We start from the raw sequence: 14,155 nt of genomic DNA, 5'->3' as shown, positions 1-14,155 counted from the left end.
TTTTCTCTGTGCTTTCCATCTTGTTTTGAGTGGTAACAATAACCTATAATATGCCTCCTTCGTAGTTTCTTGAAAAGGGGAGTGAGGCATTCACGGGCTGGACTATTGCGATTTTCACAAGGACAGCTGTAGGATTTTTTAAATAGCAGCATATTTACTTAATAGTGGTTTTTAATACTAGTTTTCCATTTACATGTCTAGCCATATGCATATCAGGACAAACCCCCTCATTTTACGCCTTACTAACCAAGCTGTCACCAAGAAGCTGTTCTGGCTAGAGGCAATCAGTAAGCCTGTTCTGCTGCCTGGAGTCTGGATGTGCCCAAAGAGAACAAAAGGCCTGGAAAACTTACAGACTTGGTAGGGAGGCTGTCTCACGGAAAAGCAGGTCATCACTGAGATTGGGAATGCAGACAGCAAAGGACGTTTCCATGCACTGAAGTGTTTTTTTTGCGGGGGGGGGGGCGGTTGGCGGGGAAGAACGCAAACCAGGAGACAGACAATGGGTACAAGGAGACTATGACCGATTAACAGGATTAAGCAGACATAACTCAATTTTTATTCAGGGAGGGATGCTGATGCTAGGCGGTACCTCCGTAGATCTTTGGAACAACTCAAGGAGATCCGAAATGTTCTTGGCTCCCTGCAATAGCTGAAACAAAATAAACCGTTTAATTACTTTGGTGTATTTGCATACCATGTGTTGGACTGCAGTGTCAGCGGATATTATTTATGTAACTGGAAGATCTTGACTACTGGATGCACATCTGAAATCCCCCCTTCCCCATTAAGCTTGGAGTTTGAGAGACGCAAAAGGGTTCTAGTAAGAGTTTGGTGTGTGCTGATTTTATGAGTCAGGCTGTCAGGAACTGTGTTTCAGCATTCAGCTTATTTGTATTTTATAAGGCAACTTGATAGTACAATGTGTATTGTATGGGGGGGAACCTCCATACTAACTATCATTTTAGAGTTGAAAATGTTAGTTAATCAATTGTGGATGTATTTTTAAAAACAAATTTAATAATACAAGCTGCACTTTAATCAGAATGTTCATTCTGACAGTTAACAAAAGATGACCACATCTATTGGCAAAACAGAAGAAATGGATTCGTTTCTCTTTAATACAGCATTGTCCATTTTCCCAGGTCAAGGCTGCAGCCAGAGGCGGAGCTAGCTGTTCTGGCACCTGGAGCAGTGCACATACTGTGCACTCAGGGGCTAGCCGCCCGCGAGGGCAGGACTAGCATCCCAGGGGGCGCCTCCCGTGGCAAGCACCCAAGGGGCGGGGCAGCGATGTCACCCCCCTCAGGGATGACACCCGGGGCAGACCGCACCCTCCTTATTCCGCCACTAGCTGCAGCTTGGATATGAGCTGTTACTTCAGCAGTGAAGCAGCTCAGGAGCTTATAGAGGAGCTCGAGGCTCTAACCTTTCTGGGCTCTCAGGCCCTGATCCAAGCAGGTGCTTCCATTCACTTCCCCCTTAGGCCAAGTAGCCTCACATATAGCTAGCCTAGCACTATGGTGGGACCTGTGATGTTCCTGCTTGGCTTGCCACCCCCCACTTCGCCTCTTCTTCATCCCGAGAAAGATGGGGTGGCGGGGGGGTGTTATGAGAGCAGGCCAGGAACTCAGGCTGCTGGTGTGGGGATCTCTAATCCTGGGGCAGGAATGCCCCACTCCAGTGGTTCCTCAGACATTGGCAGCTTGGAGGACTCTGAGGGAGCTCTTAGGTTTGAGGTGTGGTAGCACCGAACTCTTACGAGCATCAGTCAGTTTATTAATCAATTGTCGCCATTTCCAAAGCTTTTCATATTGTTGGAAGAGACGACAGCAAGCTGATACTGTAGTTCACAAGCAACTTGCTATAGTCAACTCTGCTGACTCTGCTGATGAACACGGGTGTTGATGATATGCGAATTTCAGAACAAACTCGCCTCATTCTAAAACTGGTCTACTACAGATAGATATATAGATATAGCTGACCCTGCTAGTGAAGTCAGACTATTTGGGAATGATTAATGCCAAGGTTTCATTTCCATTTCCAATTTTATTTTGAGCAACCTTGCATGTAGTACCTACTAATTCAGGCATGCATGGGCAGATTATAAATCCATTTGTCTAAGGAATGACAGCCTAGTAGTGGATGTGTTGACTAATGCCTTGGGTCCTGACTGGGGAAAAAGGAGACACCCTACGCCTGCTTAAAAGAACATGCGTTAATAAATTCTGTATTTCTAATAATTTGAATCAGATGGGCAAGGGAGATTGGGGGAGTTTGATTTGTGTTGCTGACATGCAGTAAGAAGAAAGTTTTATTTTTTGGCTTTGAAATAAGCAAACATTCCAAATCCTGTATGGATAGTAGTTGCAAACAGTGGAAAATTGAGTTAATACCAGGGCATCTGTGTAAGTGAATGCTTGAAACGAGCAAGCTGCATTGTTCTTTAACTCTACTAATGCTGGAACAGATGGGAAGCGAAGGCCACTTCACGCATTAGCTGGCGCAGATAAAGAGCAAAGCAAGGAAGGGCCCTTGTGGGTGATTAGAGGTTAACAGGAATAGAAACCAGCAGACTGACTCTTGATTTGCAGGAGGTGTTCTGGGAAAGGAGCAGATGGCAAAGAGAACGTCCCTGCAGCTTATTCAGCTGCTCAGAGAAGTTTATGGCGACCTCTAATACAAACAAGCCTACTTAGAGCCTCTCATTTTAAAGCAGTTGCCTGCATTTCTCTCCACCAGGATCACAACAGTTCACCTTAACCTGCAGACATAGGTGTTTGCTCCTCCCTTTGGCTCATCTGTATGTTTCTGTGCAGGCTGCATGGTTGTGTTCTGATGCTTTTCTGGCAAAGCTTTCTAACAGTTTCATTTTTGCTTAGATTCCTGGTTATTAGGCCTTGCTCACAAGCCAGATGCTTTGTTTATTGTGGCCTTATTCATCAAGGCAGGGACGCGGGTGGCGCTGTGGGTAAAACCTCAGCGTCTAGGACTTGCCGATCATCAGGTTGGCGGTTCGAATCCCCGCGGCGGGGTGCGCTCCCGTTGCTCGGTCCCAGCGCCTGCCAACCTAGCAGTTCGAAAGCACCCCCGGGTGCAAGTAGATAAATAGGGACCGCTTACCAGCGGGAAGGTAAACGGCGTTCTGTGTGCTGCGCTGGCTCGCCAGATGCAGCTTTGTCACGCTGGCCACGTGACCCGGAAGTGTCTGCGGACAGCGCTGGCCCCCGGCCTCTTGAGTGAGATGGGCGCACAAACCCCAGAGTCTGTCAAGACTGGCCCGCTCGGGCAGGGGTACCTTTACCTTTATTCATCAAGGCAGAATTCAGGATTGTGTGTTGGTAATAATAAGGAGGGGGAGCAGGAAAGAAAATGTGCAAAGTTAATGAAGTCCTTCTATTTCTGCAGTGTCAGCATTCTTCCTGCAGAAAAGCATCCTCCTCTCGCCAAGGAGAGGGACCCACACAATAAGGTCTTCCTTGGATGCTGCGGCTCAGCATACACCATCCATTAGTCACAGAAAGAAGTTGCTTTTTGCAAGAAAACATGTATATTGATAGCAGCCATATTCTTTTTTAAAATAGCGATCACAGTAATCACTCTGTATGTGTGTGTGTGTATACAAAAGAGAAATTACAATAAAATATGTTTACTTTCCCATCTGTGGGGCTTTTTTGTTTTGTTTTGGTGGGGTATGAGGTAGGGGGACGACAAAGGGTGGTACATTTTGCTGGAAAGATTAGGTTTTCTTTCTCCATTGTGTGTGGCAACACCTGCCCAGGGAGTCTCTGTGAATCAAAAGAGCAGCAAGCAAAGTGGGCTTAATTGCACACATCTTCAGTGGAGTCTTTCTTGCACTTATAGCACAAAAGGCCATCACTGAGCTGCTTTCAATTGAGCCTGAGAAGACAGGACTGAGAAGAACTCTCCACTATTCTCACAGGCAAGCAAATCACTTTGCTGGAGCATTGTCATGTGGAAATGAGTTCATGAGCCCATCTTCTTTCCAAATGCAAGGTCAGGGATAGAGCAATTGTCAGTTTCAGCTGGCTGGAGCAATTGATCTATTTGCTAGAAAGTGTTTGCTTACCTCCCTTCCCTACTGCGCCAGCAAACAGATAGCTTTGAATGCAGGTTTGTTTGCGTGTGTACATACTACACCCTATATTGACAGTCCTGAGTTCACAACTAGCAATTAAAAATTTCTTAGCTTTGGAAATGTGACGATTGGTGTGGCATATGTAACTGACAGTGTGACAACTGTTAGTTGGTGCTGGATAAGACTTCTTCTTAGGAAAACAACAAATGGTTTGTTTCCCAAGCTACTTTCCTTGAGCTGCGGGGTCCACCTGTGGGTGCGTTCTGAAGAGATTGAATGTGGTATCGTTTTCCTCTACTCTTCCAATGAGGGATTCTGAAATCATAGCACGATTTTGGCCTGGGTAATCCTGTTTTGTGACTTGTACTGGGAACTTGTGCACATCTGCCCAGCCCTGTCAGTCCCCGCCTTATCTGTTTGCTCCTTTTCAACATATTTGCTTGCCTAAGGGATAAGACATTGGGTATGTTTTTCACCATGAGGGAAAACGTCTCCACCACAGCAAGCCATTCTCCAACTAGTTTATGGTGCCCCATGATTGGCCTTCGCTTTGGCCTTTGAAAGGGTGATGTGTTTAAGGTGAGGGGAATGTTTATGAAAAGACAAGCTGGTTCAGGAAGAGCCATGTGATCTTAGCCATTCATCACCATTGCATATCCTTGGTCTCAGGCAACTCTATAATCGGACAGCAGGCTGCTATGCAGCAGACAACACAGTTGAAATTGGGCTAGTCTGATTAGATGTGGGTGTTTCAGAACTGAAGGCTGAACATGCTTAGTAAGATACTGTGCTAGCGAAGAGTGATGGAGAGAAGCAGAAAGCTGACTGGCTACTGAGCAGCTGCACCTTGCTGGCAGGGTGCAAAGATGTACTGTATTAGCAATGTCTCCTGGGAACAAAATGTATCCAGCACTTCTCCCTTGTTACAGAAAAACACTAATCCTGTGAGCAGCAAGCAGTTTCTATGACCACCACACTTTTTGAAGTTTATACCCTTGCTTCTTCACCAAAGTTCCCAAAGTTTAATGCTCATACAGAATTATTTCAAGTGTTCAAAGTTATTTACATGCATTATTTCAGGGATTTTTATGAGAACCCTGTTAAATAAGCCAGTACTATACCCACATCAAAGATGGCTGAAAGAACAGTGGCTTGCTTGAGACTAGGACTAGGTAATGAGTTTGTGACTGAGGTGGGCTTTGAATGAGGGAACTCTTGGCCATCACACTTCCTCACTTCTCAAATAAGAAAATGATATGTGAAAGCTGTGTTAAATAGATGTGGTTGCAGAAATGTGCCCTGATCATAGATTTTGGAATTACTCTATAAGAACTAGACTTGGTGGATAATGAAATATTTTGTGACAGTGGAAAATTGCATAAGGACTTAGGGAGCAATTCCCAGCTATGGTCATATCATTGGAGTAGCTGCTTGAAGGTTTTGCAGAAATCATGTGAAGATGTTCAAATTCTGGAGCAACTATAATCTGCAACAGGGGGAAACTCTTAGGTAATAATTGCAAAAGGCACAGGGTTCTCAGGGTGGCTGCTTCAGCTATTCTAGTTCACCAGTTGTGGAGATTAATGAATTATTTAGGGAAAATATTAAAATATACTTATGTGTGAATGAAAGGATGAGGATCTTGTTTGCTGTGTAGGCACATGCTTTGGAAAATTATTATAGATTAAAAGGTCTCTGTCAGAAAAGCCAGTGATATAGTGTTCAGAGTGCATATTGTTGATTGTAAACAAGGCTTCTTAGATCAAATTATTCCATCCAGGTTTCTATGTTAAACCACTTCTCATATGAGCACCCAGTTCAACTAGTACACTTCAGAACTAAGTCAACTGTTCCACTTTGAGCCCAGAGTGTTATTTCCAGGGACGAAGCTTGGTTCCTGTGTTTGAGATAGGATTACTACAAAAAATGAAACAGGAATGAAGGAGAATCAGTGTAATTGCTTGGCCTTTTTATTTCCTAGGTATGACCTGAATCACATTCTGGTAAAGCTGAATTACGACTCATGCACCAGCAGTTTAGGTTACATAAAAGGAGGTTAGACAAATCTATGGAGGAGAAAACTGTCAGTGGCCACTAGAAATGATGGCTGTGAACCACCTCCAGGATTGGAGGCAGCATGCCTCTGAATAGCAGTCAATAACAGTAGGATAGGGTTTCTCTCCCTGCTTTTCAGCTTCCCACACGCCATCTAGTTGGCCGCTGTCAGAACTGGGCTGGATAGACCTTTGAGCTGATTCGTCTTATGTTTTCCTTGAGTTGATTTAAAGTCCTCTAAGTTGGTGGCCATCCCCACATACTGTGGTAGCAAATTCCATAGTTTAACTGTGTGCTCTTTATTCTGTCCTTTTTAAAATGAAAAATGACCTAAACACTGATACATTTCCTCAGAGGGGAATTGCTCCACCCTTCTGATGATTTTGGATTCCCTTTTGGGCATCCCTTCCAGTTCTGCAGTAATCTTTTTGAGAGATGGCAACCAGCACTGGACACTGCCCATACCAAGCTTCGTATAAAGTCATTACAATACTGGCAGCCAAGAATAGGACTATAGAATAGAATAGAAAATAAAGTAAATGTGCCAAGAAATTATTTGTTGTTCAGCAGGTTGTGTATTTGTGTGATATTTATTTGGACTATAGCCTGCTTCCTTCTAAAGGTTCAGTACAGGTATACTCATAAACATGTGTGAAAATAACCATTTTTAATGAAATGAATGAAGCCTAGTATATATTAGAACACTGCTTCTATATTGGGTTACTGTTTGCCACTAAAAGCTGTCTCAAGGAAAAGGTCCTGCACTGCTTGTGGAAGATGTCAATCAGTTGCTAAGCAACCACTGAGCACTTCCTGCCCTACTCTATGCTATATGAGTGGTGCATCAAAAACAATGAAGGTGCAGCATGCTGAAGCAGAGAGTTAGCACAGAACTACTTGCTTTCCCAAAGCTAAAAAGTTGTTTGTTATTTATATCGCACTATCACAAAGCATACAATAACACAAATAAGAGACTGACGATGCCCTAAGGTGCTTAAAATCTAAATTTAAAACATTATGGGGGAAGGAGTGTGGGAGAACTTGGAATGCAGTCCAAGCAATGTGAAGGTATTCCTTCTCCACAAAAAAAAATTCAAATACTAGTTTCCTCCACTTAAATAAATAAAGGAAAGAGTTTTGTGGAATTGAACCCAGGTTGAAGTTCAAAATGTTATCCACTACAGTGGTACCTCGGGTTAAGAATTTAATTCGTTCTGGGGGTCCGTTCTTAACTTGAAACTGTTCTTAACCTGAGGTACCACTTTAGCTAATGGGGCCTCCTGCTGTCACTGCGCCGCTGCCATGCGATTTCTGTTCTCATCCTGAAGCAAAGTTCTTAACCCGAGGTACTATTTCTGGGTTAGCAGAGTCTGTAATCTGAAGCGTCTCTAACCTGAAGCGTCTCTAACCTGAGGTACCACTGTACATCAGACCTAGTTCTCATTGCTTCAGTAATTTTCTGTATCTCTCTGTAGTGAATGAGTGTGTGCTATTTCTCTTCCAATAGACTTGTCTCACCGTGCCATGAGATTCCCACTTCCAGGGTGGCAGCCTGACTCTTCTTATGAGATGCTGTCCTGTACAGTAAGAGTTTGCTTCCCAGTTTTGTACTGGGGTTTACTAGTGCTTACTGTTAGCTTTCAAGGGCAAGCTTAGTGTGGCTGGCCAGCCAGCCAAAGACATTCCAAGTGCTGATGTAAAGACTCCAAATAAAACGACTTACTCAAACTTGTTTTTTTTTCCAGAACAGTGTTTAATCTCTGGCTAAGCTTTTGATAAATATTTTGCATATGTTTTTTCCCTAGTTAATCTTTAATAGATGTGCTGTCATGACAGCTAGAAATTAAACTGACACTTGATTTAAAGCTAAACACTAGATAAACTTGGCAGACTCCAGATATATTTATGGCTTATTTGATACAAATATGTAGGATGTGAGCTGTGTCCTCTTTCCCTTCGACTGTTTTCAGCTGTCATCAAAATTGGACCAGGATAGAAATTTTGGCTAAATGTAACATGACTCTAGGGTTGTTTCTTGATACCTGAAAGCAAATGATAAAAATTGTGCTGTTCAGTTGGCTTCTGGGTCTACCTTACTAATTCTTCAGAGATTGAGTATGCAGATCAGAAAGTCACATTTGGGCAAATACAGATGACCACAGGGGATTGGGGGAGGGCTGGAAATGTGCAGCAGGCTTGTACAGTTTCTCTTACACATTTTCTTCCCCTTGCATGTTTATTCTAGCTCCCATTTCTGGATTGCTGACACTATAGTTTGCAATGACATACAGAACCAAGCAAACAATGGTTAGCATTAATATCTAAACTGTGAACTGGAAGCTAGTGCTAACCATCGTTGCCTGATTCCGACGTTGTGGCAAACTATGGTTTCAAACCTGGAAATGGAAGCACATGACAGTAGAGGAAGAGAGAAGCACACAAAGCTGTAATAAATTCTCAACAGCACAGTCCTATGCAGATGTCCTGAAAAATAAATCTGGCTGAGTTCAGCTATGCTTTCAGGTAAGTGTTCATAGGAATTGCATCCTAAACCATGGGGGATCATCTGAACTAAGCCATAGTGTTTATCATACAGTGTACAGAATTAGATTTTCCAGCATGTAACAGGCCTTATAGTACTCATAGACCGTAATCCTAATAGAGCAGTAATTGTTCTCGCTGTGGTGAAGAATTCTGTATATGGGTGAAATAGAGGGTTTGCTAAGTTGAAGTAATATTAATGTGATCATGAACTGATTAATTCAGGCAAAGCAGAAATTAAATGTTCCCATTAGTCTAAGGCACCATCTGCCGTATACTTTTAAAGCAGTATTACATCATATTAAACAAAGAATCATGGAAACTAGTTTGTTAAGGATGCTGAGAATCCTTAACAGATCCAGAATCCTTAGGAGATCCAGAGTAGATTTATAGTGGCCACTTACCTGCTAGCTGTGGGGAGGCAGCTGTGGTCCAATGCAGCCTACAGTTGTGGGCGCCCCTCTAGCTTTGGTACAGCTGGGAGATGACATCACTTCCTCCTTTACTGGTCACACTGTCTGCTGGAGCTCACCTGTGTTGGCAGCCTTTCATGGGTGAGCTTGGGGACACGGCTTTGGGAGTGTACCAGAGAGGAGACGTCTCCATGGCTTCCCTCAAGTCTGCTTCTTGGGCATTTAAGCCAGCTATGCCCAGGGAGTTGGGAGTCCCAACAATATCTGGATGGCACCAGTTCACTGGGTGATCTTAGACAAGTGGTCATCTCTCAGCCTAACCCACCTCATAATGTTGTGGTGAGCATAAAAAGGGTGACTGTGTACGTCACCTGGATCTCCTTGGAGGGAAGGCAAATAATAAATACACAAATAGATGTTTACAGAGCAGTTTGCGTAGGAGGTTTATATCACTTACTATTTCTTGCTTTCAGTGCAGGCGAATGTAGTGAATGTTCATTGGGACCCTGTTTGTTCAGAGTGGGAGAAAGTAATGGGTAAATGAGACACTTGTATCCTTGCACAGATAGGGTGATTCAGAAGCACTGTGGTTCTAAGTTTGAAATGTGCATCCTCAGCTTTCCTTTCACTACAGCAGTATTTTTGGTGGCTCATGGAACTGCATTTATTTCTGGTGCAGTTGTGAGTGCAGAATACCGTTTTACGGTAAGAGAGAGAGAGGCAGGCTGGAGAATAAGTCCATTTGCATAGATGTGGGGAAGGTTCTTCATTGAGCAAACAGGGTTCCTTCTTGACAGACAATCCTTATGCTCAGCGCTCAAAACACGTAGCAAAACAATTGGGATACCCAAATACTTTTGCACACTTTTGCTCTTTGTTCCTGCTTGCTTTTGATGAAATCACACAGCATAATAATAACCAAGAGAGAGAGAGAAAGAGGAAGGTTGGGGGCTGTGGATTATAGCTTTTCATATTCTTGGAAGCAATTTATATAGAGCCATAATTGCCCTCGGCACACCGTGTCAGTGTGTGGTGGTACAGGAGGAAGTAGCTCCCGCTGTTCCATATAAATAATTGTACACAGCCTGAGAGTTGCCTCAGATTTATTTTAAACTAATTATATGAGGAGAGTGGATATGTTTATCAGACAAGTTTTGAATGGTCAGTGTTTGGGGGGCATATTTCTGGCCTTTAGATCAATCCAAGTAATACAGCCCTTTATGGTCGTTTACAAGGCCAATTTTTAAAATCCAGTTCTTAAAGTGAAAGAAACCTCTCAATACTTAATCAGATCTGGATGTGGGTTTTGGCACCGCTTGAAAGAGAATAGCAGCATATAGATGGTTTTGATGCTGTTGATTAAAAACCTCTGGTAGAATTTGTTTCAGAAACCTTATAAGGGTTGGCAAACACACAAGGGATTCATGCAGTTAACGTGATTTAATCATTTTTCTCTTCTTTTGCTATCTTTCAGTTTCCTCTGTGCGAGTTTGTGTTTGAAATACATTCCTAGAAACTTTCCAGCGGTAGAAGCAATAAAAGAGCATCAGTGAGGGGGGAAATGATACTGTGGTTGAAGCTGTCTATTAAGAATCTGGACACATGGATTTCCTATAAAACCATTTGACCAGTCCTATTTTGATTTTAGGAAAAGCAGCTGATATTTTAGCTTACTATTTTAATCATTAGCCAAAGATACGCGATGAGAACTGCGGTTTTGTGCAGGTGCACATTTTAGAAACTGTTTTCGATTATTTATTACTTATTGCATTTATATCATACTTTTTCTTCAAGAAGTTCAAGGTGGTATATATGGTTCTCCACCTCCTCATATAAACCCCACAACAACTCTGTGAGGTGGGTTAGGCTGAGAGGCAGAGACTGCCCCAAGGTTGCCCAGTGAGCTTCATGGCTTACCACACTCTGGCTTTCATTGGGGCTTTCTTGTTGATGTTGTTGTTTGGAAGATATTACCCCGTTTTGTGGATTTTCTACTGACCAACTCAGTTAGAAGGGGATATCAAAGATAATCTACCCCAACCTCCTGTTGATGTAGGAAATCTACTAGCAAAGCTTCCCTAACAGCTGGTAATCCAGCCTCTGAATGGTGGCAATCCAGCCAGGAGGGAAGTACAATGACTCTTCCTTACTGATTTTCTGCAGATAAAGTAACAACTGAAGACTTTTAAGAGCTCAGTGAATATTGTTCTTGCTCTTGCTTGCCTTGACAAATAAAGCTAGTTATTGAAAAGGAAGAAGTTAAAGATTGTCACATGGTACTGAATCCAATTTCCTTATGATGTAGATCACAATCACTGTTACCCTGTGTTAAAAGCCTAGTGTGACCCACTTTTAGGTCTTAGAGTGCACCCAGAAATTGGGTTGTGCTTTCAAGTAGAATAAATGAAGTGAAACATTTTCTAGATGTTGTTCCTATTGATTGAGGTCTTGAAATGGGAGACTTGAAAGATGTAAATATTTTAATGCAGTGTGATATTACTTTTGTATTTGTTAAAATTCATTTCTTCCCTTTCCCACCTGCTGTTGCATCATGGCAAAATAAAGAATTAATGTTTTTATTCATTTATTTCGAACTATATAGAATTGGTGAGACTTGTTTCTACTCTTTGGTAGTTTCATGGAATTTTCCTAGCTGACTCAGAAGAAGAGTGTTCTTTCCCATTTTCTAATCCATTTGAGATATGTTTGGAGGTTGGGGCAATTGAATTCAGCATTTTTGTATCATGGGAATGAATGTAGGCTACTAAACAGTTGTACAATATTGTCTATTGCCAATATTGTGCAGAATTCTGCTCTAGGTTTTGCATCCTACTTTTTAGTGAAGCATTGCTCATTTTTTATTCCTTAAAGCGAATAAATATGGATTGATGTTTAATAGACACATGTTGAAATTTTACTCAAAAGCAATTAATGTCCTTTCAAACGAGATTTGGTATCATGTGTTGTATCTTGCATGAGTATCTGGTGTTCAGCTGATTTTGAAAAGCTTGCATTTGCCAAGATATACTACATCATGTTTTCTGGCAAAGAAAATGAGCAAGATTCAGCATGATATTAAAATCACTCTTCCATCAGATGAAGAAGGAAACATCAGGTTGCAGCCAACCCCTCCTCATTTGGGCAGTATAAATAACACGAAGCAATGGAGTGTGAGAGATGCTTTGCAGGATTCATCCTTGCCCTTTAGCTACTCCCGGAACTAATAATAAAACAGCTCCTCCAAGTTTGGTTGTGGCTTAAGAGTTTTAAGACAATCTGGAATTAGTTTTATGCCAGCCCAGCTATTTCAAAAGCAAATTCAATCTTTCACATATGGTTGGGTACTGCTATTAGTTCAGTTTGGGATTATTCTGAGCTGGTCAAAGAGTGCAGAACTTTTCTGTTCAGCTGAAACATCTTCATGCAGAATAGTAAGTCTCAAATATATGCTCATTTTGGAGTGAAAGAAATGTAATTTGTTGCTGTGGCACATTGTTGTTAGCATTTATGCAATCTGAGCGGGCTAGCGGGCTATTATGATAACACTCCTTTGCAAAGCTAAACAACCTTCTCTTATTCTCCTTCCAGGATTCCACCTGAGTGGCACAGTAACAGAACCTGCCACTGCAACAGAAGCAGAAATGACCTACAAGGTAGCCATCAGCTTTGACCGGTGCAAAATAACTTCTGTGACGTGTGGTTGCGGGAACAAGGACATTTTTTACTGTGCACATGTAGTGGCACTCTCACTGTACAGAATTCGCAAGCCTGATCAGGTCAAACTCCGTCTTCCTATCTCAGAGACTCTTTTCCAAATGAACAGAGACCAGCTCCAAAAGTTTGTTCAGTATTTGATCACAGCCCACCACACTGAAGTGCTCCCGACAGCCCAGAAATTGGCTGATGAAATCTTGTCCTCCAACTCTGAAATCAATCAAGTGCATGGTAAGTCTGCCTGTTGAAAATCGCCTTTGATAAATTCCCATAGCAGCATGTAACCCAACCAACAGATAACTCTTGCTCAGTGGTAAGCAAGTGTAGCTGAGATGTTAAATACAATGCTTGTTAATGTTCCGGTACAAAATGCTGTCAGTGATTTTTCCCTTACTCATGAGGGAAGAGCTGGTGATTAGAGCCAAACTGGTAGTTTGCAGTATGCTTTGTACTCCCCACTTGGAAATGGGTATTGAAGCAAATATTGATTGAGAGTTGACACTGAAATCACGGCCTGAGCAGATCATGGAGACCTGGATCTCCTCGCCTCTCATTGCTTTTTGTCTGGTCTGTTTAAGTCACTTACATAATACATTTCCACAGCTTGCCAGTTAAACATTCATTCTCACTATAGCTCTGCTTGTGTGATGAGATGGAGGAATTAAGATGTGGGGGTGAATTAATGTCCATCAAATACTTTGAAGATGAAAAGTTATGTGTGTGTGGGGAGAGAGAGAGAGAGAGAGAGAGAGAGAGAGAGAGAGAGACAGATGAATCAGTAGTTATATAATGGGCCTAGATATTTGAGAATAACATACATATAATTTGATACATCAGTGCTAGCTTGCTGAAAGTGGGAAGAAGTGTGCAATGGCTGCTTTTTAAAATAAAATAAAATACCCAATTGCTTGTTAGGGCAAGTACTAAAAAGGATAAGGAAACTTTTATTCTTGAAGATGTGGGGTTTCCGGGATGTGCATAGGCAAGTAGTTATTTTCAGTTTTCCCTTTCATGCTTAGGAACTCACTGCTGTGCTTTGCAATAAGGAAATATTTGTTTTCTGTTTGTGTGGTTGGCTGGTATTTCTGAAAGTCTTCAGATTTTCGCATTTTCCTCGATGTGTCAGACACGGTGCACCTTTCCATTCTCTGCTTGTGGCACGCTGTAATCTGGATGGCAATGTGTTGTTTAATGCATATAGTCCTGTCCCATTAAGAACATAGGAAGAGCCCCACTGGGTCACATCCAAGGCCTAGTAGTTTGTCCAGCTCCCTCCACAACATGTTTTGACTATACGCAATTTAGGCTTTAGGTGTGATCCCCAGAATGTAAC

At 42.3% G+C, this 14,155-nt stretch overlaps 1 protein-coding gene across 4 annotated transcripts in view; it reads left to right on the top strand.

Moving 5' to 3' along the window:
• ZSWIM5 (zinc finger SWIM-type containing 5) overlaps nt 1–14,155 on the top strand; it is a 121,104-nt gene that overhangs the window by 74,020 nt on the left and 32,929 nt on the right. For 3 of the 4 annotated variants that reach the window (XM_082228825.1, XM_082228827.1, XM_082228826.1), the window contains exon 2: nt 12,697–13,053. In XM_082228825.1, coding sequence (XP_082084951.1) covers nt 12,697–13,053 — 357 coding nt within the window. Of the gene's footprint in view, nt 1–8,652; nt 8,678–12,696; nt 13,054–14,155 lie in introns of those variants that run through there. The other variant, XM_082228828.1, reaches the window with a different exon arrangement.

This window comes from Podarcis vaucheri (assembly GCF_965113315.1).
Source record: "Podarcis vaucheri genome assembly, chromosome: 6".
Classification (NCBI taxonomy): domain Eukaryota; kingdom Metazoa; phylum Chordata; class Lepidosauria; order Squamata; family Lacertidae; genus Podarcis; species Podarcis vaucheri.
Note: the sequence above shows the minus strand (reverse complement) of the source record. Positions and strands in the feature narration are given on the sequence as shown.